General features: G+C 46.4%; 1 protein-coding gene across 1 annotated transcript in view; it reads left to right on the top strand.

The window, feature by feature from the left end:
• The window catches only part of ERC2 (ELKS/RAB6-interacting/CAST family member 2), a 959,419-nt gene extending 936,435 nt beyond the window's left edge, over positions 1-22,984 (top strand). The window contains exon 18 of the mRNA XM_032412144.1: positions 19,974-22,984. Coding sequence (XP_032268035.1) covers positions 19,974-20,216 — 243 coding nt within the window. The 3' untranslated portion in view covers positions 20,217-22,984. The remainder of the gene's footprint in view (positions 1-19,973) is intronic.
• Positions 22,985-26,253: the final 3,269 nt, after the last annotated feature.

Raw genomic sequence — 26,253 nt, 5'->3', positions numbered from 1 at the left:
TCCAATCCGCCATCATATTTTGCTTCATCCTTTTAAATACCGGTGCTACTTATGGAGTCCTTTCATGTACGGGTCACTGGAGCCTCCGAGCAAGACTGTGGCGTTACTGTCACCTCCGTTGGGCAGATGGGGAAACTGAGGCTCGGGAAATTAAAGGACTGCTAGTCGGTAGCTTCTCATTCTTCCCTATTACCCTTCCTAGGGTTTCGGAATTGGCAGGGATTTCAGGGCAGAGGTCAGAGAAGAGGAGGTGACTTCCCAAGCCCACACAGGAAGTGCTGCCCAGGCAGATCTCCGGATGCTTCCATCCTGTCTTTTTCTGCCCTTATTTCCCCACCTGTGGATCATTTTCCAGTTGGATCTCTCATTCATTCATTCATTCAGGGAGGGGTCATCGAGTGCCTCTGTGCCCTGTCAGGATATGGTAGAGAAACTTCTGGGTCCCGGTCTTGTCCTGCCACGTATCACTAGAAAGCATTTGCCTGAGTTACTGAACTGCCATGAACTTGAGATTGTCTTATCAGAAGTGGAGATGGCAACCCTTGACCTATGTCACAGAGCTGTCATGACAGCCAGTAGTGATCAAAGCAACAGAAGGAATTTGCAAATGGAATTCTCATGAGGATTTTTCCGCCCTCTCTTCTCTCCCCCTACCTCTTCCTCTAAGTCTCTAGAACTGGCAAATATCAACACTCGTGTTACATTGGCACGTGACGGCATGAAGAAAAATTGTGATTGTGGTCCTAATATTTAGGAGCCCTTATTACTGTCAGGCACTCTACTAAGCCCTCACACGTGTGATCTCACTTAATCCTCTCAACACCTCTGTGGTTTTAGTGTCTCCATCTCACAGATGAGGCCATCGAGGCCCAGAAAAGTACAATTCCTTGTTCCTGGGCCAGGCCAGGATGGAACTCACATTCTGTTGGATCAAAAGCCCATGGTCATCATGTATTTACATGTGCATTTATGAAGAACCCTCTAGTGCCAGGCGCTGTACTAGGTACCGAGGGGCCCCGTTGCTGCTTCCTAACCCCCAACCCCTACACCTGGCCAGGTGTCTCCTCCTTGTGCGGGAGGTGTGGAGACACATGTATTCCTGCGACCTAGCCCCCAGTCCCATCAGCTGTGTCAGCTGGTGTCCCTGGGAAGCGGATGACATTAGCGCTTCCAGCTGGGAACAGCTGATCAGCACTGAGGGAGGGCCTGGGGACGCTCCGCTGAGCCGCAGGAGGAAGTCCAGCCTGCCAGCAGCACAAGCACGGCGATTGTCTGCTGAGGCCCCCCTGAAGCCCCCGGCCCTGGGACCGGTCCCCTCATGCTTACTGAGCCACTCCTGCCAAAGCCCACTGTTTGGGACTTGCATCCCTCCTGGCTCATCTTTACGGGTTTCCTCGGGACAAGGTTACCTCATGGCCTAAAGACCACACGGACTGAAATCTCCAAAAAAACCTGGTAGGGCTTTCATAGCGCAAACACAACTGTTGCCTAGGGACAAATATTGACTTTTGGTGCTAACTCTCTCACGGACGGCCACCCTTGGGAGAGGCCCATTGCAGGCCACGAAGTGCTGCTTGCTCAACCAGGTCAAAGGGAGCCAGGGTTATAGAGAGATGCTTCTTGGGTGTCAGATGAACCTTTCCCAAGTGGACGCCGGTGTCTCAGCCGTGCGCAGGCCGTGTGGAGTTTCAGGCTGTTGGGAGCAGCACAGCAAGACTCCACCATGACTCCTGTATTCGTTTGCTAGGGCTGCTAGAGCAAAGTGCCATAAATTGGGTGGCTTAAAACAACAGAAACGTATTCTCTCATGGTTTAGGAGTCCAGAAGTCCAAAATCAAGGTGTCGGTAAGGCCATGCTCTAGGGGAGGATCCTTCCTTGTGTCTTTCTAGTTTCTGGTGGTTGCTGATAATCCTTGGTGTTCTTTAATTTGAAGATGCATCCCTCCAGTCTTTGCTTCCATCCTCACAGGGTGGTCTCCTGTGTCCACATTTCCTTCCTCTTCTAAAGACACCAGTCATTGGACTAAGGCCCACCCTAATCCAGTGTAACCTCCTCTTAATTTGATTACTTCTACAAAGACCCCATTGCCAAATAAGGTCACATTCACAGGTACTAGGGGTTAGGACTTGAACCTCTCCTTTTAGGGGACACAGTTCTACCCACACTACCACCCATGGAGTTGTCTGTCCCTTAAGGCCTCTCCGCAGCCTCACCAGCTGCCTCTTCCCAGCCTCCACATTGCCCTGAAGGGACCCTCCTAAATCACACATCTGGCCCTATCACGCCCCTTCCATGGTATCGCACTGCCCTGAGGGAAGCATCCAGTCTCCTCAGTGTAGCCAAAAGTCTTGTGTGGCCCGCCTTGCTTTCCTCACTGCCCTGTCAGCACCCCTTCTCCCTTCACATTCTGTGTTCAGCTGTCCTTGGCGCTTGCAATTCTGAGTGGGCCTTGGTCTGGCTTTATATGAGGCCTTTACATATGCTTCCCCTGTAATCAGAGAGCTCTCTGTCCTCTTCCTCTGGCTAACTCCTGCTTATTACTCCTCACGTCTCGACCTGGAAGTCATCTCTAGCGGTCGTTATGGACCCTGCTTGACACTGTATCCGGTGCCTCCTGGGCTCCCTGGGCGCCCTTCCTACCTACCCGCATTAGCTCACACATCACATTGTACTGCATTTGTCTCCTTACTCACCTACGGCTCTGACTTGGCTGTCCAATTTTAAGATCAGGGTCTATGTCTGACTCCCCACTATATCCCCAGTCCTAGCTCAGCAAAAATAAATGCTACTTGAATAATCATTTGAATGAATGAATGAATGAATGAGAAAGTCAGCAGAAAGTAAAACCCACAGCAGTAGCCTAGCCTAGCCTCCGCCGCCTCCCCTTCCCCTCCCCACTCCTCCTCCTCCTCCTTCTCCTTCTCTTTCTTCGTCCTCTTCTTTTTAAACTAGATGACAGGGATATTATAAAAGGAAATAACTCAAGAACAGCCAGTCAGAAGAGATGCACGGGCCAAGGCATAAGGAAAAGGCTCAGAGCTCCCATGGCCTGTCCAGGCAGGCCGCTCTCCCCAAATCTCCATGTGATCACCAACCCGGAAACTCCCACCTTCTTAATTTTATGAAGATTGGAGACTTTTCTGCCTTTCTTCCAATGACTACCCGACACCAAATTTAACTAGTGACCGATGCTCAGAGAAATGATGTTTCAGAAGGCATTATTATGCCAGGGTTTGGTCAGAGCTGAAGAAATTGGGCAAGACTCCTGGGGGGATCTCGATTTGTTGTCAGGAATGTCCAGCCTTGGGCCATGCTAAAGGTGACCTCAGTACTTAAGACCTTCTTTTGAGTTTTCAGCCCCATTTCCTTTCTCAATGAGGGTGGAAGGCAACAGAAAAAGTGGGTAAACTGAGCTCCTTTCTTCTGCTTTGGCACGTGTGGTGTAGTTCTTTTGCGTGATTGACCATATCGGCCCAGTGAAGAATAAAAACCGTAATCCCCCCCCCTTCTCTTCATTGTGTTTAGCCAAAACAAGCTGTGAAAGAATGTAAAATATATCATTTTGTTGGCACCAGTTCACAAGTGAGTCAGTGAGCTTGCTCACATTTACAACTAAAATTGGATTCTAACCTCCCAAAAATTTATGACAACTGCTCCTTCTTGTGGCTTAAATGTTGACATATAATTAATTTAGGATTTCTTCCTGAGGCTTCCTGTCCAGGTTTGTACCTGCCACAGAAATATCCTTGAAAGTTTATCTACCAGCTGGAGTCATGAAAAAAGCCCTACGGAAGCTTTGGAAAGCGGGTCGCCTGAGCCAACAGGAAGGGCCCAAAGAGAAGGGGTGAGGCTGCCAACGAGGCTGGCTGCCAGGGGTGCCACAGGTTGGAGGCATGGAATTTGTAGTTTGGGGGGAGCTCTGGGTTCTTCTACCACTGTTCCTTCCAGGCCCCTGTGATGTGCTCCCTCTTTGTTCTGCATACTTCTTTTCATGAAGGTGACCAGGCCCTTGGTCCAGCCCATGAATAACCTAGGCATAAACACCCTATGCTGGAACTTTCAGACTCTGGATCAAGCTGGTCCTGATGCCCATATCTCTATACTCTGTATAGGTGAGTGTAGAGGAGGAGGTAACAAGAAGTACTGGCAATTGAACACCTACTACATGTCAGGCAAGGTCTAGGGGCTTTATAAGCAAACTCATTTTATTCTCTCAACCACCTGGAAAGGTTAGAATTATTATCTTCACTTTGTAAATGAAAAACAAACAAGCAAACAACACTGAGGCTCAGAGAGGTTAAGTGATTTACCTGAGGGCAGCCAACCTAGAAAGGGAAAGCAGTGATAGGTCGTGCACGTGTGCAGAGCTTCTGTTAGGCCCTGTCTCAGGGTAACCCTCTGAGGTGGACGGTGTCATCCCTCTTATTCATCCTTGGATGAGAGACCAAGGGTCCACAAAAGGAGTCACTTGAGCAGGTGCAGAAAGGTAGGTGGTCCCCACATTTGGATTGCTACCAAGTTTGGCTGAACTGGGGCTCGGGGCTTACGGACCATGGTGAGATGCAGCAGGCCTGGCTCTGAGGCCTGGCTTCCAGGTGACATTCCACTGAGCCTTCCGTGTGCCTAAGAGTGAGGTACCCTTGGCCTCATCTTGCTAGTTTCTGACAGCCTTGCTCCCAGAGGGTCTGGGCATCACTGGCCACTGACCCCGGAAAGAGAAGCAGTCAGTGAGCAGATGTGTAGCCACTTCCAATCTGTGAGGAGTCCTTCCAGAAACCCAGCCCAGCCCCAGTAAAGGGCCCTGGGTTGGGACAATCTGAAATTGCAGCCCAGGGCCATGGCCAGGAAGCTCACTGAGCAAAGATGAGAAAGTCCCACACTGGCCACCTCTTTACCCGTGTGGCCTGGAGCCAGCCCTTCTTCATTCCAGCACCTCTTCTGATGGAGAAACTGAACAGCCCGGGGCCTGGCGTAGCTTCCTGCTTGTGATGTGACTTTTGGAGCAAGTCCCTTAACCACTCTGGGCCTCAGTTTTCTTAACCCTGACACGAAGTAAAGAACAGTTCCAGTTCGTTGGGGTGATTGTACACACGGAGTGGGTTAATATGTGTCCATCAGTTATTCTCAACAGGGAGTGGGGGGTGGGGTTGCCCGCCAGAGAGGTGTTTGGCAATGTCTGGAAACAGTTTTGATTGTCATGACTTGGGGGGGGGTGCGTGCGCCCCTGGCATCCAGTGGACAGAGGCCGGGGATGCTGCTAAACATCATACAAAGCATAGGACAGCCCCCGTAACGAAGAATTACCCAATCCCAAACGTGAGTAGTGCCGAAGTTGAAAATCCCTGCTGTAAAGCATTTAGGAATATTCCTGGCACATAGTGAGCATTCAATACATATTTGTCATCATCGATGGCTTCCCCTCTCCTCTTAATCCACTTCCATATTTATTGAGCATCCACCACGTGTCAGGCACGTAAGAAATACAGCAGTGAGCAAGACGTCTGCAGCCTGTCCTCGTGAAGGCAGCGGGGGCTGCAATCAGATGTGAGTCAGTCAAATGCTAGCAGAAATGCACAACGCCAGCTTGTTCCAAAGCAGGAGCACGTCGGGGGAGGGGAGGGAGAGAGTGCGGAGGGTGTGTTTGGCAAGGGGATGTGAGTCAGGGAAGGCCCCCCTGAAGACGTGGCATTTAACCTGACACCTGAGGACAAGCAGAAGGCCGTTAGGTGAAGGGTGTTGGGACAGTGCTCCAGGAGGAGGGGGCTGTATGTGCAAAAAGCCCTGAAAGGGGGACCCAGCTCTGTGCCTCCTTCTGGCTCCCCAGATGGGCGCTGACTGGCAGGCAGTTTGGGTGCTTTTGCAGGGGTTTGCAACATCCCATGGGACTGGATCCTCAGGCAGTTAGTTCTGGGTAGCAGAGCCAAGGTCCCCCGTGTACGTACCCCTGGGTCACACGGGGAATTGCCAGAGTACTTTGGGGGCGTGCTCTATGGGTCTTTGGAAGTGGCTCCAAAGATGCCCCCAGAACCTACTGGTGTCGTGCAGCAGGTGTCCGCTTTTCATGCCCCGGCTCCTTGACCTCTGGCCTGGTTCTTCCTCAGGGCATTCCCTAGCCCTCACTCCTGGCTGCCAGGCCTGTCTTGGAAGAGTTAAAAACCCGGCCTCTGCCTGCCAGGACTTTGGGATTTAATAGGGAAACTGCCAGCCAGTTCCTATATTATGAAAATGCGTTTTTCCCTCTTTAATCTTCAAAGTGACCAGCGACAAAAGCAGCACAGGATTGCCTCTCAGGGCACTTCCACGTCTAAGTTGGAAACATTTGTAAGGGCCAGGAGCCTCATAACAGATGGGAGAATGGGTCTGCCTGAGGGCCCCATTGTTCACGTGTTCTCAATTACCCTCGGGGCCCATCAGTCCGGGGGGGTCATTACAGCGCTCACTGAACCCCTGAGCTGGAGCTGGAGGTGGGGGACCAAAGGCTGGGCCTTGTGCAGACCTGGAGGGGCAGACAGCCACTTTTATTTATTTATTTATTTATTTATTTATTTATTTAGATTTTATTTATTTATTTGACAGAGAGAGACACACCAAGAGAGGGAACACAAGCAGGGGGAGTGGAAGAGGGAGAAGCAGGCCTCCCGCCGAGCAGGGAGCCCAATGCGGGGCTCGATCCCGGGACCCTGGGATCATGACCTGGGCCCACGGCAGACGCTTAAGGACTGAGCTACCCAGGCGCCCCAGACAGCCACTTTTAAATGTAAATTCAGACCAGAGAGCCTGTCTCCTTTCAAGTGCTGTGCAAATGTGACTGGCCTTGGATTTCCTCAGAAATTGCCTCTGCTTTCCTCTAGCTCCTTGTTGGGAGTGGACATCATCATTTCCCTTTGAGCAACAGTCCACTGAGCGGTGAGCTTCCTGAGCAAACTCTGCGTGTGTGTGTTTGCAGAGAAGGACTGCAATTTTGGAGGCATCTTGTTCTGTGTGTGTTTCTTAAAACCTACACTGTGTGAAACTCATAGTAGATTCTCAGTTGGGATCCACCATTCTAGAACACATACACGGACTTAAGGACCGTGTGTTCATTGCCTGCTCCCACCCGCACATCTAGCACAAGATCGGTGGTCCTACAGACATTCCAGGAATCTTGTTCTATAACATTCTGTCCATTTCCCTGTCGACCAAGCAACCCTACCCAGCATGAAGAGATTATCATGATACCCTGAGTGGAAGCCAAAATATCAGCTGTGATGCCAATGGCCTGGCCCAGATGTCCCAGGAAGGCGCCATTTTGTTTATACTGCGGTAAAAATTCCTTTGCGACAAAGCAGCTTTAGGTTAAATAGAAATCTCATGGAAAAGAAGTCACGTCCCACCAGTGCCGATGGATTTTGTGTGAAGGTTTTCCGCAGGCCTTTTCAAAGTTACCTATCAAAGGATAAGGTCAGGAAGGCAAGATTCCCTGTGTGGGGATGGAGGAGTGGGAGTAACTCAGCAGCAGACATCCTGGCCATCGTGGGGGGAGGCTCTAATTTGGAGCAAGTAAAGCCTTCGAGTTATACTTTGCCGGTAAAGGCAGACCCTCCCTCAATAATCTTTTTAGCATTCCACTCCTTCAAAGACAACTTGGACCCTGAAGCCCTCATGCAGCCAGAAGACATGTGAATATCCCATCAGTTGCATAGAAGCAATAGATTGGAATCCTCCAGATAGTTCACTCAATCTCAGAATGATAAATGATCAATCACTGCATTCCTCCTAAATGAAATTAAGATGTTAAGATATATGGCTTGGGGCTTCTGGATGGGATTTCTGCAGTTGCACTTCCAACCGAAAATGTATTGCTTTGGAACTGCTGGGAAAGGGAGCCATTCTGGATCTATGTTAAAGCAAAACATTTGACAGTGGAGAAGAATGCTTCAGACATGTTAATTTTTTTCATATTTAAAAGTGATTAATCATCCCCAATGCCATGACGCTGGAAGGCCACAGTGCAAGTTCTTGGAGGGGAAGGAGGATGCATGGACCTCAGTACTCTGAAGTGGAGGCTTTTGAAGGAGCCTGTAGGTGAGCTCTTGGTGAGAGACAAAAAGCACCAACTAAAATTCCATTTGAAAGGACAGAGAGTCTAGGCAAAACCTAGGAATGCACAGATATCCACAGACTTTCTTTTCTGTTAGCACAGTGAAAAAGAAGATGAGGAAGAGGAGGAAGAAGAAGTAGCCATTCCCTCCCAGGTGGGGTATGGAACCACCAGCGATGTTACTTCCCTGGAAAGTCTCTCCAGCCCTCCTGACAGAGCAGACCCGATGTGCTCCTGTAAATTGGGATTGGAGTCTTCCTGCCTCTCTTCCTGCACAAGAAAGCATGCTGCATAGTGTTTGCACCATGAATGGGGGTTCTCTGCATTACACGCAGGCTTTCTGCCCCGTCTGAGAAACGAGGTCCACTCTCTGCTCCTGTTTCCAGAGCAATGTAATGGGCTAATAATAGCAACCTCTCCAGCAGCGTGAAGACTGGATGCCATAGAACAAAAGTGTCTGTGCTCAGTGAATTTGAGGGGGTCAGTCTCCTCCTTGGTACTTACCGAAATTTTAATTATTTTAATTATTTTTTAATGTAATATCTGGCATGCTCACTAGATGTGCCTTCCACGAAGTCAGCATCTATCTCGTTCAGCCACATGTCCCTAGGACTTAGCATGGCTCCTGATAGATGCTTTAAAAATTGTGGGAGGGAGGGGCGCCTGGGTAGCTCAGTCGTTAGGCATCTGCCTTCAGCTCAGGTCATGATCCCAGGGTCCTGGGATCAAGCCCCGCATCGGGCTCCCTGCTCAGCAGGAAGCCTGCTTCTCCCTCTCCCACTCCCCCTGCTTGTGTTCCCTCTCTCGCTGTGTCTCTCTCTGTCAAATAAATAAATAAAATCTTTAAAAAAAAAAAAAAAATTGTGGGAGAGAGAGGAAGGAAGAAGGAAGGAAGGAATGATTGATTCTCACACTTTTCATAAGCATAACTTGAAGACTATATCAAATCCAAACTGAATCTGCCTTTGTGTCTCGTTTAAGAGACACAACTCTGCTGACCATATCCCTTTCAACTCTGCCGACAAAAATGAGGTTGCTTTTTTCCTATTCCCTTATTTGCAGGTGGGTGTGGATTAGGTCTCCGAGGGCTCAGAGACCCTGAATATCTCTAAAAGGCCTGCCTTCGCTCAGCTGGTTGCTGGCTTGGGTTTATACATTTCCTTTTTTTTCTCTCCTCCTCCCAGAGAGGTCTTCCCCACCCCCAAGAAGGCTAGTACCTTTTGTTGCAGGAAACTCTGATTTGGTGGTTGCTTCGAAAACACAGAAAAGTTTGAAGCAAGTTGAAATTAAAGCACAGTTAATCAAATGCAAAACTCCATTCAGCCCCTATCTGCCAAAAATAAATAGTTTAAAATAGGAATTTCAGATCAGCGACAAGGACGACTGTGTTTATGGCAGCGGGGTTGACTGCCCTCAGCGGCCGTCGGTGCCAGCGCGCACCCAGCGTTCAGAAACTAAACAAACACACATTGAACTTGCTGCATTAGCTGTTGCCACATCGGAACGCTAATGGGTTTAGTGACCACAACCGACCCAGGCCAGAACGTGTCAACAGCCCAAGGACAGCCTTGCTCGCTGTGTGTGCTTCGCCCAAGTTGTTACAAGTTTAATTCTTCGCAGCTTACTTTTCCTGCTGTGTTGGCCTGTCCCACGAAAGAGCGTAGCTGCCAGGCCACCAGCGTGTAACAAGGCCGTGGGGACCCTGGCAAGAGCTCTGCCGATGCAGGCACCTCGGCCTCTTGGGCCCGATGGCCGGTTCGATGAGAGCTCCAGAAGGTGCACTTGACTGTCCTCGACCCCCAGCCTTCTTTATGCCAGTCACTTCTAAGATCCGTTCTGGAAATGGTCCAGCCTGAAGAAAATGCAAAGGGCCTCTTGATTTGCCACTCGTTTGGAAAAGTGGAGTCTTCCTGCCTCTCTTCCTGCACAAGAAAGCATGCTGCATAGTGTTTGCACCATGAATGGGGGTTCTCTGCATTACACGCAGGCTTTCTGCCCCGTCTGAGAAACGAGGTCCACTCTCTCTGTCTCTGGGCGGCCGAAGCAAGCACTGGGCTGCAGGCCCTCGGCGGTGAAGAGGTTAAATTGCTCAGCTGGCTGGATCTGTGTTTTCCTGCCCACACTTGCTCCTGGCCTAAGGCAGTGCCTGCTGTTTGGGGAGGGGGAGAGGGAGGTCTCGCCTGGACCCAGGTGGCCGACAGGCAAACCATGTTATTAAGAAGCAGGGATCACAAAACCTTGATCTTCAAAAGAGACCCCTAATTAGTCGCCAGCCCAAGAGTAAATGGCATTCCACCTCAGCGAGGCGGGAAGGGAGCCTTCAAATTCTGGGGACTAATTGCCATTATTGGCTCTATGAAGATCCTGTTGTAAACACTTGTCATCTGAGCCACTTCTCGTCGGCAAACTTGAGATATCAAATTGTTCCTTCATGTTTCAAATTCTGCAAAATGCCTTGCTGGCTCCTCTTTCTAGGAGGAGCATCTCATTCCTGCCCATGACCACTTTCTCAGCACCCAGGCTGAAGAGATGTTTCCCTGGGGGTCAGCTGTGCTAGGGCAATCTCAGCCTAAAACTGAATTCTTGTCAGGAAGGGATTTGAAAACATGTTTTACTTTATTCTCAGTTGAATTTGAAAATGCCACCTCAAAAATAAGTTTAAATTGCAGGCAGAGGAATTTATCATGAAGCTAACGGGGCTTCAGCTTTGGGCCCCCTCAAGTAGATAGACTTTTCCCAAGACCCTGGGAGAGGCCCTAATGATGTGGACTATTTGTGTATTCTTTCTCTGCAAGAGGGCCCACCGGATGGTATAAAACCGAGATGGGCTCTGTAATAGTACTCAGAGTGTGTTTCTTATCTTTTGTATCAGGTACTCTTGTGACTTCTGGAAGTTAAGTATTTTCTCCTTGTTCTTAGACTTACTGGTTCTTGGTCTTTTGGGGCACTTGGGAAGGGAAAGGCAAACTTCTCCAGGCCACATGCAGGATGCTAGGTTTTGTCTAAGTTTACTCTTGATCTATGAGAAGATTTCAAGAACTTGGGGCCAAGATACCCTGGATCCATGCCCTTCAAGGGCAGACTGGCTAATACCAAACTCAGATGACAAGAGAGGCCAATCTAAAGAGAGGTTTGGGGGACATGGGGATTTGGGCTCGTGACACTCCAGGCCACTGGGATTTTATTATCTGGACACTTTCATGGCAATAAATACGTCAGAGGAAGAGAGAGGGGGAAGGAGAAGGCAGTGAATAATTTCTGAACATTCTTGTGAAGTGCGAATTTTCGATCCACCTTTCGGACTGGCTCTCACAAGCGTTCGGGGACCCTGAGATGGTGTGTTCTACGCTGACATCCACAGCCAGCCGGGTTGCAGGGCCAAACGTCCTATGGTGACAAATAGCCCCTCTCTCCCAGAGCTGAGCTTCAGAGCCCTTTCTTCGGGGAGCTAGGGAGTCACCGTTACTCAGCCATAATTCCTTTGTGTGAGCAGCTCAGGGTGGGACAGGAAGGTGGACACAAGGCGTAGGATATTTGCTCATAGGATTCCATCGTCTCCGTGATGAAAGCCGATGGTTTTTCCCTCTCCAGGTAACCTAATAACCTCGGACAACCGGGAGACACGGAGGTAGTGGCCCTCCCTGCGCGGGCTTCTCCGGGATGACTCGGGGCCCGGGGCCCGGCTGTTCTGTTTGTTGAAGCAGTCCCTGTCTCCGGTGTCACTCTCGGCGCTCCCAGAGATTCCCAAAGCATTATTTTAACCTATACGTTTCACTGATCTGAGATGTTAGAAATCGAATGCCAAACTTTTGGTTATTTTAACTGGTTCAGGAAAGAAAGACTAACAGTGGTTTTGACAACAAACAAAACCAGTTTTTGTTCTATCACTTATGTTTAAAAGATTCCAATTTCAAACTAAACACAATGTGTGGTTATTCTGTCAGTGATTATATAGCCGCTGGGGCGCCACAGCTCCACACTGCATACATCATTGTATTTTTAAAATGTACTTAATGAACATTTTTTTTTCTTTTCTAGTAACTACTTCATTGCCTTAAATGAATGCATTCCAATAGAATTTGTAACAAATGACCACTTTGTGTTTGCATTAATGCCAAACACGTTTAACAAATTTTTAACAAGGAACCCTGGCAAGATGCCAAACTCCTAGAGGGACACTGAAGGAATGCTATAAATTTAAACTAGATTTTACCTTTTCACTTAGCTCAGCAAGTGACTGAGGTGTCTCGCTATCTCAGGATTGTGGCATTGCTACGCTATGTCAGATAAGTTGTACATTTTCATTATTTTTATTGCTTAGATTGTACCTATTTCCACAGGACTTTTAAATCTGTGCCGCCGTGTCTGAAATAATATGATGGCAGCTTAGCATAGGTGTTTATTTCTGCAAAATTGTTCATGTCTTGTGTGCGTTGGTAGATGCATGTACGCGATACATGCCTTACCAAAAAATATAATTATATTTAAAACAGCACAGTCAACCCATTAAATACAAAAACAATGGACTAGACCAGGGTCCTCATCTAGGGGGAGGGATTTTGCCCCCCCCGAGGATATTTGGGCAATATTGGGAGCCATTTCTGATTGTCATGACTGGGAGAGTGGGTGATGCTGCTAGCGTCTAGCGGGTAGAGGCCAGGGATGCTGCTAAGCATCCTATAATGGTAAGCATCCGCACAACAAAGAATGACTCAGCCCCGAGTGTCCATGGTATCAAATCATGAAATCCTGGAGTAAAGTAACAAAACCCTTTGGCTTTGGCTTATGGGCAGTGCCTCAGGCTGAGGAAGTATTATCTTAAGAAAACTTACAACTAAAAGCACATTTCTATTCAACGATGTTTTAAAAATTACACAGAACACCTAATGCTGATGTTGAGTGGCAGATTTCTGACTTTTATTTCTGCTGCTGTCTGCCCTTGAAAAGAGAAGAGAAAAGTTGGCCCATAGTAGCCCGGCCTCAAATGTCAACTGAGGCAGTGCTGAGAATGGCTGGTGGCCCGAGTATGAGAATGTGCCAGCCCGATGACCCACGCCGGCTGCCACCTGCACGGCTGCTGCTGGGCAGTGGGAATGGTCTCCAAGACGGGGCTGGGGCGGGCAGGGCCCTGCATGTCCGCAAGAAGATAGCTTTAGGTGTTTCCTGGACACTTTTATTTTAATAGCTACGCAGTTATTATAATGTGTTTTAGACAAATACTGGCTTCATTATGGCATGAAAATAAATCTTTCTTATTTCCGAGCATAAGCCCTATTTTTTTAGAATGATGCAAACAAGCACTTACATAAAAACAAATCTTTCTTTAAAGGGAAATTTAAGTTTTTAGAAAAGATTTTTAAAGAAAATTATCGATTAAACGTGAGAGGTGTTATGAAGACGACAAAAATTGAGAAGGTGGAAAACAAAGGACCAAGGTCTAGAAAATTCTGGCATCATAGTAAAGAGAATGGGCTCTAAAAGCAAGAAGAGATTGGTTCAAGTCAGATCCCAGGAAGGTGGGAATTTGACCTAAAGCGTTCAGTCCCTGGAAGCCTCAGCTTCCTCATCTGCGTCAGGGGCTGTCCCCCCGATTAGTACCATGGCGCTCTCAAGCTTGTTTGAGGTCATTGGAGCAAAATCACAGAGCACCACGGTAGATGGGGCGCACCAAACATTAGCTATGAATTATTCTGACTACAGTAATAACTACAGAAATAAATCCTCAGGAGACCTAGCAGTGTATGTGCTGCCATGCATTTGATTTCCTTTATTTAAAGCACTGCGGGTGAGTTGCACTGGGCACACAGAACCCGAAGTTGAAATCCAAATCCAGAGTCTCTCCTTTGCCCCGTCCAGAAAGCTCTACCATCCCTAACAGCAGTTTGCAATTCTGAGCGGCGCGCTGGCTCGGCCCACCCCACCCCCCACCCCCAGCCCTTCGGGCCCTCAAGTGTTACATTTTATTGCCCTATGGAGCTGTAGGCGGGCCACTCGCAAGGTAAAATGTTGCTCTCCACTCATATTTTTGAATTATGGCTTCAAGGTGGTTGCTCCTATCAAGAAAATTAAATGATTTAACATAATTTGTTGCCACTTTGATCACAACAATAATAAATAAATCTTCATGAGAAAAACGGGAAACCCATTCCGCCCCGTTTTAAAAGATGTTAAGTAATAACACAGATGTAGTTATAGAATTTTTTTTTTTTTTTTTTTTTTTTTTTTTTTGAGCAGAAACGACTCTATTGGGTTTTCCTGTGAGCAGAATCACTTAGTGGAGTGATTCTGCAGGAGGCCTGCTGCCCCCCCACCCCGGAATGAGCAGCTCTTCTATTCCGGCAGCTGTTAATGAGCCTATCAGGGGCTTGCTCTTACGTGGGCACCGTGAGCGATGTCGGGGCATCCGAAGCCGTGGTGAATGGGTGTCTGTTTTTGTACCTGGGGGCACAGCACACATTTGGAAAGCACATGGAGCGTAATGGACATTAACCCAGATGTCAAAAATAGCCTGCGTTTTACTACTGTTATTAAACAGTTTCCCCTTTAACCCCTCCGTGTTTACCAAAGACCCCTTTCTCCCAGCCAGTTTCTGCAAATCACTACTGAAAAGGGCAGGAGAAGAAAGTCCATAATCGGGCAGGTGTCTTTATTCCAAAGAAAAACAGTCTGAAGGAATATTTGTGAGACATCACACGTTTATAGCCTGCTCTCCCGGGGGCGCTTGTCCTGGGGCGGAATCTTACTGCTGGGCTCAGCCCGCCCGCCCCACCCCCACAGGCGCCCCCCCACCCCAACCCCTGCACACCAATGGCAGGCTTGGTTCCCTTCCCGAGAGCCAAGTCAAAATTTTTCACAATGTTGAAATAGACTTCTATTCTACTATGAGACTACTTACACATTCTTTGGTTTAAAAAAATCTAAGAAGTGCAGCAACAACGAAGATTCTAAAGAAAGTTTTATTTTTTTTATTTATTTATTTTTTTATTATAAAGAAAGTTTTAAACCACCACCCAGAGATCATTATTAACAATATTCTGGTATAAGCATTTGCAAGTGTTTATGTTTATGAGTGTGTTGCTGCAAAAATAAGATTGAACTACACATAAAGAATTGTAATCTGCTTTTTTCACTGGAAAATTGTGGACATCTTCCCGTATTAAAAAAATACATCATAATTGTCATATAGTCAATAAATCTTCAGCATGCCAGTCACAGATCCCTGTTCATTTCCTTTGAGCCACAAATTTTTTAAAATCCTCATTCTCTTATCTATTTTTGTATCTGTTTATTGCCTATCTTACTCCTAAAAATACAGGCTTCATGGGGGCGCAGATTTTGTCTGTCTTTGTTATTACTATACCCCCAGCACCAGGCACACTGCCTGACACAGAGAGGAGCTGTATTTGTTTTCTATCAATGCAAACTTTGTGCCTAAGACAACACTCATTTATTATCTCACAGTTTCCACACGTCAGAAGGCAAGTCACACACCACTGGGTTCTCCCCTTAGGGTCTCATGAGGCCAAAGTCAAGGTGTTGACCAAACTGGACAATGCTAACCTGGAAGTTCTGGGGAAGCACCCACCTCCAAGCTCATTAGAGTTGCTGGCAGATTCAGTTCCTTGTGGTTGTAGGACTGAGGGTCCTGTTTTCTCGCTGGCGGTCATCTGGGGGCTGCATTTTGATTGTGTGGGACACTTTCAGGTCCTTGTCCATTGATTCCCCTCCATCTCAGCACAGCAAACCCCAGTCATGTTTCAAGTTTCCCTTTCTCTTCCACGACTAGCAAGAGAAAAAGCCTCTGCTATTCAAAGCTCCTGCGATTAGATTAGGCCCATGCAGATCGTCCCTCTTGATTAACTTAAAGCCAGCTGATTAGTGACCTTCATTACATCTGCAAGGTGGCATAATCATGGTGTTAGATGTTCACAGTCTTGGTCTCAGGCATCAGAGCAGGAAATCTTGGTGGGGCGTAGGATTCTGCCTACTCTAGATGCCCTCTAACACCTGTGGAATGCATGAATGCATCAATTTGTTCCATGAACTGTGCAAGGCACAGGGGTGCTAAGTGAGCAAGACTGGCCTGGCCCCTCCCTCCTAGATCTTATAGCCTAGACCAGTGTTATTCAGATAGAAATATAAAGCAAGCCACGTCGGGAGTTTTCAATTTTCTAGTAGCCACATTAAAAACAGTAATAAAAGGGGCACCTGGGTGGCTCAGTCAGTTAAGTGTCTGCCTTCAGCTCAGGTCATGATCCTAGGGTCTTGGGATCGAGCCCCGCATTGGGCTCCCTGCTCAGCGGGGAGCCTGCTTCTTCCTCTGCCCGCCGCTCTCCCTGCTCGTGTGTGTTCTTTCTCTCTCTCTCTCTGACAAATAAATAAATAAAATATTAAAAAAAAGTAATAAGAAACAGGTGAAATTAATTGTAGTACTATATTTAACTTGATCCAGTATGTCCAAAATATTATTTTAACATGAAATCAATATTAAAAAAATGAAATTCATGCTAATCAATATTACACTGTATGTTAACTGGAATTTCAAGAAACACTTAAAAATTGAATTCAGAGGAAAAGAAAAAACTAAATTCATACTAAATCTAAAATTCAATATATTAATTTATAATCATTTTAAATCAATATAAAAAAATAAGTCCTTATTCAAAATCTGGTGTATATTTTACACTTAGAGCACATCTCAATTTGGACCAACATATTTCAAGGGCTGAGTAGCCACGTGTGGCCAGTGGCTACCATATTGGATAGCTCAAGTCCAGACATATCACCAGAAGGGGACAGTGAAGTGTGCGTGAGACTCCTTGTGCTACATCCCACACTCAGGACAAGGCTTCCAGGGAGGAAGTGATGTCTAAACTGAGACCAGAGAGTGAGCGGGCATCAGGCACATGGAGGGTTGGTGTAAATGCTCATCAGACAGAAAGACAGGGTTGTGAGATGAGGAGAAAGGAAGGCTTTCAATTGCAGAAGCAAGTCCAGCACAGGTGGAACCTGAAGTGTGGGGCTGGAGAGAGAGGGGCCAGCATGGCTAGAGCCTTCCTCCATCCTGAGGGCAATGGGATTGTGAATGCAGGTTGTACTCAGGGAACCCAAGAGGGAGGAGATGTCCTTATTGAAACAGCGTTGTTGGGGGCACTGGTGAGCACACTGAGTTGGGTGCTTCAGGAGAAGATGCACGGGGACAGAGTGGCCTGCTGTGACCCTCCAGGTGACGCGGGACTGGCCAGAGATTATCCCGCCGTGGGCGGCTGCCTGGATTGCCTCATTGCTGGAAACTAGGATTCCTTTTTTATTTTTTTAAAGCGGAGGCTTATTTGCCCCCCAACAAGGGTCATCTGCATTTCTAACTGTTGGCAATGTCATCCGAGGCCTTCTCTCAAAGCCATGTCGGCCTCCCAGTGAATGGATCGTCCGGCGGAAGGAGTGGCAACCGTTTCTGAGTGTTCCCTTTGCCGCAGCATAAACCTTGCCCCAAAGCAGCGCATGGCCCTTCGTGAGGCACTGTATTCTGCCTAGTGACCTGTTACCCAGCTGGAAATCTTTCTCTCAACTGAATAAATGATTGTTCTTTGCTACTTTATCTTGGAAAAACATCAAGGACATCAGGCATTCACTGTAATTATTTTTCACTCGTTTCACCATCTGTAAAATATGACCGGTGCATTTTAGTACTACTTTGGGTTTCTCTTTACCTTTTAATCATGTGGCCTTTTAATATATTGGTCCGCCCTTTAAAAGGATGATTAAGAAATGCTTAATGCACAAAAGAATTAGAGCTATGCACAGCTCATGAAGCAGAAAGCGTGCTCTGACTTACAATTTTCATACAAAGTTTGCAGAGATTTTATGTGCCAGAATGAGTAATATGATCTGCTCTAGGAACTCCCTAGCTTTCTGGCTCTGCAAAAGTCATTTTTTTGCCCCGATTCAAGTTTCTTAACCAGAAGGGTTACACCAAACTCCTCAGAGTATGAATTAGCAGAGTTCATCCAAGCCACATATTTCATTTGTACTGTTTAAGCAGGGCTGGGAGTAACTGCCTACCTGTTCGGACGCCGGGATCTTTGGCGCGCTCATTCGTCAGTGTGGCTGGAGAAATTCTGTGCATCAACCACCAAATCAGACAGCTCCGGCTATATATAAAAAGTGGCTCACACATGTGTAAGTGTGTGTGTGTGTGTTTGATCTTTCCCCTCCCTGCCATATTCCCCAGATCACTGCACTATTGCCATGTGCCCGGAAACTCCTGAAGTATTCAAAGGCCATATGTGAATGATAACGAGCATCAACAGGGAAGCCAGTCATCGTCTAAAGGGTCCGATGGGCCAGGCCTGTCTTCCCACCCATTTCACTGATTTTCCCAGGCTGCACTTGTATTCCGCACCAGGCCCTCTTGCTGGGGCGGTGAGAAAACGTGGGGTGCTCCTGCTTATCCATGCCCCGGAGCATGACACATGCGGATGGATGGCTGTTACATTTATGTTTAAGGTCAAGCGTACACACACACACGCCCTTGCATGCTGGGAGGAAGGCCAACTTTGTTTTGTTCTTCTCTATTTAAGGAGAGATCAATATCCTTTTTTAAAATATGTTTTTCCTATGGCAAAATATACATTAAAATGCACCATTTTTTAAAGTAATTTTTTTTTAAGATTTTATTTATTTATTTGACAGAGAGAGACACAATGAGAGAGGGAACACAAGCAGGGGGAGTGGGAGAGGGAGAAGCAGGCTTCCCGCAGAGCAGGGAGCCTGATGAGGGGCTTGATCCCAGGACCCTGGGATCATGACCTGAGCTGAAGGCAGATACTTAACCGACTGAGCCACCCAGGCACCCTAAAATGCACCATTTTAACCAATTTAAGCGTGCAATAAGCCTAATTCAGTGGCATTTAGTGCATGCACGGGGTTGCACAACCCCTACTGTCCATTTCTAGAACTTTCTCACTATCCCAAACGATTGCTTAATTGTACCCATTAAGCAGTAGCTCCCCATCCCCCCGTCCCCTCCAGCCCCTGGCAAACCTCTAATCTATTTTCTGCATCTACGAATTTGTCTATTTGGGATATTTCATGTAAGTGGAATCATACAGTGTTTGTCCTTTGTGCCTGGCTTCTTTCACTTATTTCACTGCTGTGATGTCTTCAAATGTCATTCATATTGTGGTGTGAATCAAAACTTTCTTTTTAGAGCTGAGTGACATTCCACCGTACATATATACCACATTCGTTTAACCACTCCTTTGCTGACAGATGCCTGGTGGTTGTTTCTACCTGTTGGTTGTTGTGAACAACACTGCCGTGAACATTTGCGTACCAGTGTCTGAGTCCCTGTTTTCCATTCCCCTGCGTTCACACCGAGCAGTGGAACGACTAGGTCCAGTATTCTTTTAAATTGTTGGTCTGGTTTGGAAGCGAATGTGACGTTTGCTGGTGTTCTGACCATCTTTAACTCACTAATCTCTATAAAGTCAAGTTAAAAATAGTTTAAGAACCATACTCATTGTAGAAAAGCACGGAGAAAAAAAAAAAACGAACACGTAATCTGGTCACGTAGAAGGTAATCACCGGAACATTTTGGTATATTTCCTTTCACTTTCTTTTTGCCCAAGAGACCTCTATACCTGTATGTGGCATCTTTTGAAAGAGGCCTCTTCTTGGATGTGTTTATGGGACATAATTTAACTTAAAGTTCACTCTGTCCTTCCTCTATGTTTCCTCCCCATGGACTCCCTCCCCATGCCAACCAACCCCAACCAAAGTGAGTAGTGGAGGGTCAGTACAGGGGTGGGGGTATGGGAACGCCAGCCAGGATTCTCTCCTCTATCAGTGGCAGTTGCTTTCCCTGCTAAATTGTGTGCTTTCTTGTTGCAGCGATCAGAAGAGCTAACTAAAGGGGAAACGCAGCTCTGCAGCGATATTCTGATAATCTGTTGCAGCGTGGCTCACGTCACTGGCCATCACCACCTGGAACGCTCATCCGGACTGGAAGAAGGGCTTTCGTTTTCATTATGGCACACAGTTCTGTTCGACTTGATATTTCCTTTATCATCTCATGTCATTTCTCATGGATTCAGATATGTTGGACAGGAAGAACGAGAAGGAGGAGGAAAATGACAGATCCTCCCTTTTTTTTTTTTTTTTTTTGGTCGGGATTTGGACATTTAAAATGTGGTCATCTCTTCTGAATGTCATTATTTGATACATTTTATTTATGTTACTTAAACATCGTGGGATAAATTTGAACTCCATGTGGCTTCAGCTTCTGTTGGGCCACTAGCTTCATCTCCAGTTTTTCTGCTGGTTCAGTCGAAGTGGTCATTCCTAATGCATTAGATTATCAAAAAGTGTAAATTCTGTGAGTGAGTGGTGTTGGCAGTGTGTGTATACCGTGACGCGTGGAGTGTTTGACGAAGAAACCAAAACACCAAAAACGGCGAGCCTTTACCCTCCTCTATTTCTTTAATCCGCTGTTTGAAGAACCACATTTTGATGGTGTAACCAGTAGTTACCTCTGGGCCAGGTTGGAAATGAAATCAATTTTTTAAACCACTACTACTTGCCAAGAAATCGCCTTATGAGAACATGGTGTGTGTCTCTGACAAAGCATGGCACATCTCAATCGATCATTCACGATCTTATCTACCCTGTTTTTGTACTGGAGAGTGGCAAAAGCCTGAGGCACCCGCATACTTCTATTCCATGTGGCCCACACATCCTCGTGGCGGGGATGTGCCCGGCCTCAGGCTCTTACCATTCCCATACACGCAGGTCTCCATGAGGAAGCTGGGACTCATTCACATTTCCAGATCCAAATGCTGTGCAAACAGTATAAGCTTCGATCTTCTGTAAATGAAGGGTCATTTCTCTTTTTTTTAAAAAAATGTCTCCAACATGGATTCCAAAGCATTTTCGGCATCAAACATGAAAACATTGATGAATGAGGAATCATCACAAAAGCTGTGTATCTGTATGTAGTGCTACACAGCATGTGTGTGGGTACAGAGTCATTATTTAAAGCACATGCCAGGGAAAGAGACCAAATTTGGAGGTCTTTTACATACAGTGACATGGTACTAAGGAGAATTTAACTCCTACTGCTTTCTCTGAAGATTAAAAAATAAGGAAAGTTGTTATAACTTCATAAAACTCACAACCAGTCTGGCAAACGTGTGCAACTCCCGCATTGATCCGCTTTCTTGTCAAGGGAAGAAAGCCTTCCACAGGTATACAAGTGGGAGGTGAAAATCTGCATTCTTAAAAGGATAAACAGTGAAGTTAAGCATGAGTGGCCTTAATAAATACAGTTGTCTTTCTTTGCTGCTGTGGGAAGGATTCTACACAGATGTTCCTGAAGTCTTGCATTGAATTTAGTTGTTACTATTACTTTTCAAAATGTTGGTGCAATTAACTCTGGACCTCTCCCGTGAGCCATAGAGATATTTAAAAGACAGACACCTTATTTGTCGGGGAAGATGAAACCGTGTCTGAGTTGCACTGTTCATCCTTGGTGCGTTAGGAGTAATATTTTCAAGCAGGTTTCTTTGCTTCTGGCTTTGTTCTTGTCGTCAGTAAGTATAGCGAACTACGTAAAGCTTTCATGTTGCATAAACAATCCAAATACATTCATGTTTAAAAAGTTTGTCCTTTAACTATCAAAGGGATTTAGGACCTTGATTGGAGAAGAGAGCAGAGTTCTTTGCAAGCGTTTATAGCACATTTTGACATAATGTCGCACTGAAAACCCAGTCCACACAAACGTGTCCCCGTGAACAATTTGGGTGTCCTCAAAAAGGTGGTCCTCACCACCTCCTGCAGCCAGATCCTGACCTGAACTCTGCAAATGAATACTTGAAGTAGGAGTAGGAAATCCACTAGGGAAAATAGGGTCCTCAAAACAGAAAAAGCAACCAACCATGTATAGTTAGCTATTTCTAAGTATGTGCCAATTTTGTCCCAGCTATTGTTTGGGGGGGCATTTTTTGCCCCACTTTTGTTGATTTAAAGTATTATCAATCTTAGCTTTATGGGGGCGTATTATTTAGTCCCTTAAAAATTAAATTCCGTCTGACATAGCATCTTTTCCCATTTCGTGTAATATTCTCTGATGTTTGGGGGTTACCAAAAAAATCCTTTTCACAAAAATAGTCTCTGGGTTTACAACAAACACTGTGATGTTGGGGAGATATTTCCTTTGCGCAAAACTTTAGCAGGTACCCCTCTAATCATAATGAAGTTGAAAAAAAAATAGTGAGGCTAACATTTAGGAGAAGTTGGTCTTCTTGCCTTGTGCAAAAGCAGGCTTGTACTTTATACCCCATTTGATTTTGATGTACAGTCTCGGTTTTGTATTAAATGATTTTTGTGTATCTGGTATGCACGTGAACAGCGTGTCAACTTTCATTTGAAAGTGGGTTTCAATTTACTTTTTAAACAGTGTTTATGATGAGACCTCAAATGTGTTGACATAAGCTCTATCTGAGATGTGTTTGTGCAGAGTGGCATTTGAATGCTGCCAGGGGTCAGTGTATCTAATTCCCAGAGACCCTTGTTTGATAGTGCTTCTTGTCATTTTTCTTCAAGTGAGTGGCATGTGGGTTGTGAATATTGACCATGTGATTATGGACTTCGATACGAAAACAATAAATAAAACTAAGGAACCCTCAGAAACTACCAATGGGCATGTATTAGCCAGTCATTGTAACCTCGTGTCTAGTAGAAGTACAACAGCATTCAAGGTATGTACAGTTCAGAACTTTGTTATCATGTGTATGAGAAGTACTTTGTGCTGATCGCCTTATTTCTATTCATCAAATAAACTTTGTTTCTTTCTGAAGTGAGTTCATTCCATCTCTAATAAATGCTCCGATTGTGGTGGTTTCTAATCTTGCTTGGGTCATGGGTCTTCATTTGAGGAACTTAGGGTCTTGAAGAAAAAAGAAAGGCAGAGGAAAATTGCGCACTCACTCCGCTGGAGCGGCCGAGGCACAAATTTCCCGTTACACGTAGCTGGATCTGGAGGTTCATATTAAGAGATTAAGTCACCGGTGGGATCTCCCTTCTTCCTTCCCTCCCACCATCCCATCCCCTTCGTTTTCTCTCTCTCTTTCAGTCTCTCCCTGCTCCTCTCTCTCTTCTATCCCTTCCTCTTTTCCTCCTTCCCACCTTTTCTCTCTTCCTTTCTTCCTCCTCTCCCTCCCTCCCTTTCTCTTTTTCCCCTGTTTCCTCTTAACTTTCCATGGGGTTGACATCAGTCCCTGCCGAGTTCTTTCTACTTGGTGGCAAAGGTGGCTCCCAGCAGCTTTGGGCATTCTGGGGTTTAAGAGCAGGGACCCTCTCCCTCCAAGCATCCACATCAGCCCTCTAAAGGGACTTTTCCTGGTCCTTTTTGGATCACGCATCCAATTACCTTATTCAAGGGAGTTGGGAGGATGAGGCCATGTGATTGACAGCCTCACTAATGTGGGAGAGGCAGTCTCCAAAGGGGAAAAATAGGCTTTATTCTGGAAGAGAGGGACAAGAAAGCTGGGCAGGCAGGAATAATAGCTAGCCCTGGATACACTTGGTTACACACACAAAATCATCCAGAAAAACATACAAAATCATCCATGCGAGGGCTCACCAGCCTTCACAGCCCAACTGTGGATCATGATGAGGAACCACCTCCTGGTTTCTTTAAAGGTTTGAATTGTATTCCAAGAAATGAACTACCAAATCTTACCATTATTGAAATCAAAGAGTAATTGATTATCAAAGCTAGAAAGTAAGTTAGATGCTCTGTGTCCAATAGTCCCATTTTACAAATGGGGAAACTGAGGCCCAGTTAGACGTGACTGACTCAAGCATGTATGGTAAGTTCACTGCAACCCAAGACTGTCCCCAAGGCTCCGAAACAGAAATATATATCCCCAAAGACTCTGGGGAGGAGAGGATGGGACAGGATCTCCCCCCAGCTGGCCCCTGATGACACAGGGGACGTACCGTTTGCTTTATGGACTCACAGCCACTGTGTGTGAAATTCTCCCACAGTCCACAATATTTTGGGGCAGTCTGCAGTGGTGCCCTTTTCATTATGTTGCCTTTTTGTAGAAAAAGAACTTTTGTTGGACAAGAATTTCTTCCTTCATAGAGCTTCCTGAAGCAGCCGGCTTGCATTCAAGCCTGATTATGTAAACCCAGCTGGCCAGATGGAACCTCTGCTTCTTTCCTCACAAACCACTCCTTTTGCTAAGAAAGGTACCAGCCCATGTACCACTGGACTCATCTGCAGGTCAGTCCAGAGTTCCACTGAGGCGCATAGACGTAATTTGGCTGTACCTGAGGCTTTGACCTTAAAAACCTGCCTTGACTGCTGCCTGTATCTGTGAATGGCTCTTACAAAAAATTGGAGAGCTGTTCCAATTCTTAGAAGTGCTAATCCACAATAATAACTATACTACTAGTAAATGAACACAGATAAAAATAATTGGACATGATTGAGCATTTGCTAGGACTAACCTGCATGAACTTGTTTCTTCCCGACAACAGTCCCATGAGGTAGATACTGTCATGATCTGCACTTGACAGTGAGGGAAATTCTGGGCCAGCAGAGATGAGGAGCGTACATTTATAGAGCACGTCTCTGGAGCTGGCCTTGTGCTAAATGCCACGCTCACGTGAACTTTTCCTCACAGTAATCTCATGAGGCAGGAACTGTCATTCTCCTCAGACAAGGAAGGGGAGGCCCAGGGAGCTTACATACCTCACCCAGGGTCCCACTGATCGTATGTGGTGGAGGCGCGCTTCGAACCCAGTACTCAGAGAGCCCCTCTGTTCCAGGGATGCATCAAGCCCCGGGGACGTACGGGCCGGAATGCAGATCCCACTCGTTCCCACCTGTTAGTGCTTCTGTGTTGCAAATTTGGGCTCTAATGTGGCAATTCAGCTCACAGAGACCCGAAGGAATTGGTTGCTTCGAGAATGCCACAATTGGCCAATGCTATGAGAGAACGGATGGCCATGCAGCGAGGCCATGGACTCCAGGGGAAATCAAGCCACGTGGGAAAACAGAGCCCTGAAAGTACATTGGATTTACACCTGCTATCCATGGGCCTCTCTATTTCTTCTAAGCCCCCAGGATCTGGGCATCAGCACCCCTGACCTAGGCACTTCTGGGTTTGCAGGGTGGAGCATCTGGTGGCAAGACAGTGGACAGGTGTCCCCAGGTGGGAGAGGGCTTTGAGCACCATGCCGAAGGGTATAGACCTAGTATATGAAGTCTCAACTTCAGTCATTTAAGTACCACTCTCCTGACCCTTGCTATAGCTGAAGACAGTATATAGTCTTATATAGTAATTTTTTTAAAATTAAATGGGCTCACTTTTCTTTCTTTTTTTTTTTTTTTTTTTAAGATTTTATTTATTTATTTGACAGAGAGAGAGATAGCGAGAGCAGGAACACAAGCAGGGCGAGTGGGAGAGGGAGAAGCAGGCTTCCCGCCGAACAGGGAGCCCCATGCGGGGCTCGATCCCAGGACCCTGAGATCATGACCTGAGTTGAAGGCAGACGCCTAACGACTGAGCCACCCAGGTGCCCTTGGGCTTACTTTTCTATTTAAATAACTATTAAAAAATGCCACTATCATAAGGGCAAAAGAAAGATCATTTTCTATTCATAGGCATCAGTAAATAGAAGAACAGTAAAAATAATGAAAACAAAGTTCTGAACCTGCGGCTTTCCCTTTCTTTGTTAAAAAGGAAGACGGGGGAACGCCTGGGTGGCTCAGTCGTTAAGTGTCTGCCTTCGGCTCAGGTCATGATCCCAGGGTCCTGGGATCGAGTCCCACATCGGGATCCCTGCTCAGTGGGGAGCCTGCTTCTCCCTCTCCCTCTGCTGCTCCCCCCCCTTGTGCTCTCTCTCTCTCTCTCTCTGACAAATAAATAAATAAAAATCTTTAAAAAAAAAAAAGGGGAGACAGGCAAGGTTTGGAGAAGTGTTTCTGGGCTAAACCAAGAGTTTCTCTTTGTTACTGAATCAGAAGGATTGAAAATGATCAATGAAAGCATATTTAATGTGGCTCAGGGTTACTTAAGACTGTGTCGGTGGACTGCTGTAATCATTTCAAGGACCCTTTTGATCTCTGAATTTTAGGAAACCTTCCTGCTGCAACAGAAAT

This window comes from Phoca vitulina, unplaced genomic scaffold, assembly GCF_004348235.1.
Source record: "Phoca vitulina isolate PV1807 unplaced genomic scaffold, GSC_HSeal_1.0 scaffold13, whole genome shotgun sequence".
Taxonomy (NCBI): domain Eukaryota; kingdom Metazoa; phylum Chordata; class Mammalia; order Carnivora; family Phocidae; genus Phoca; species Phoca vitulina.
This window is presented reverse-complemented; position numbering and strand designations above follow the sequence as displayed.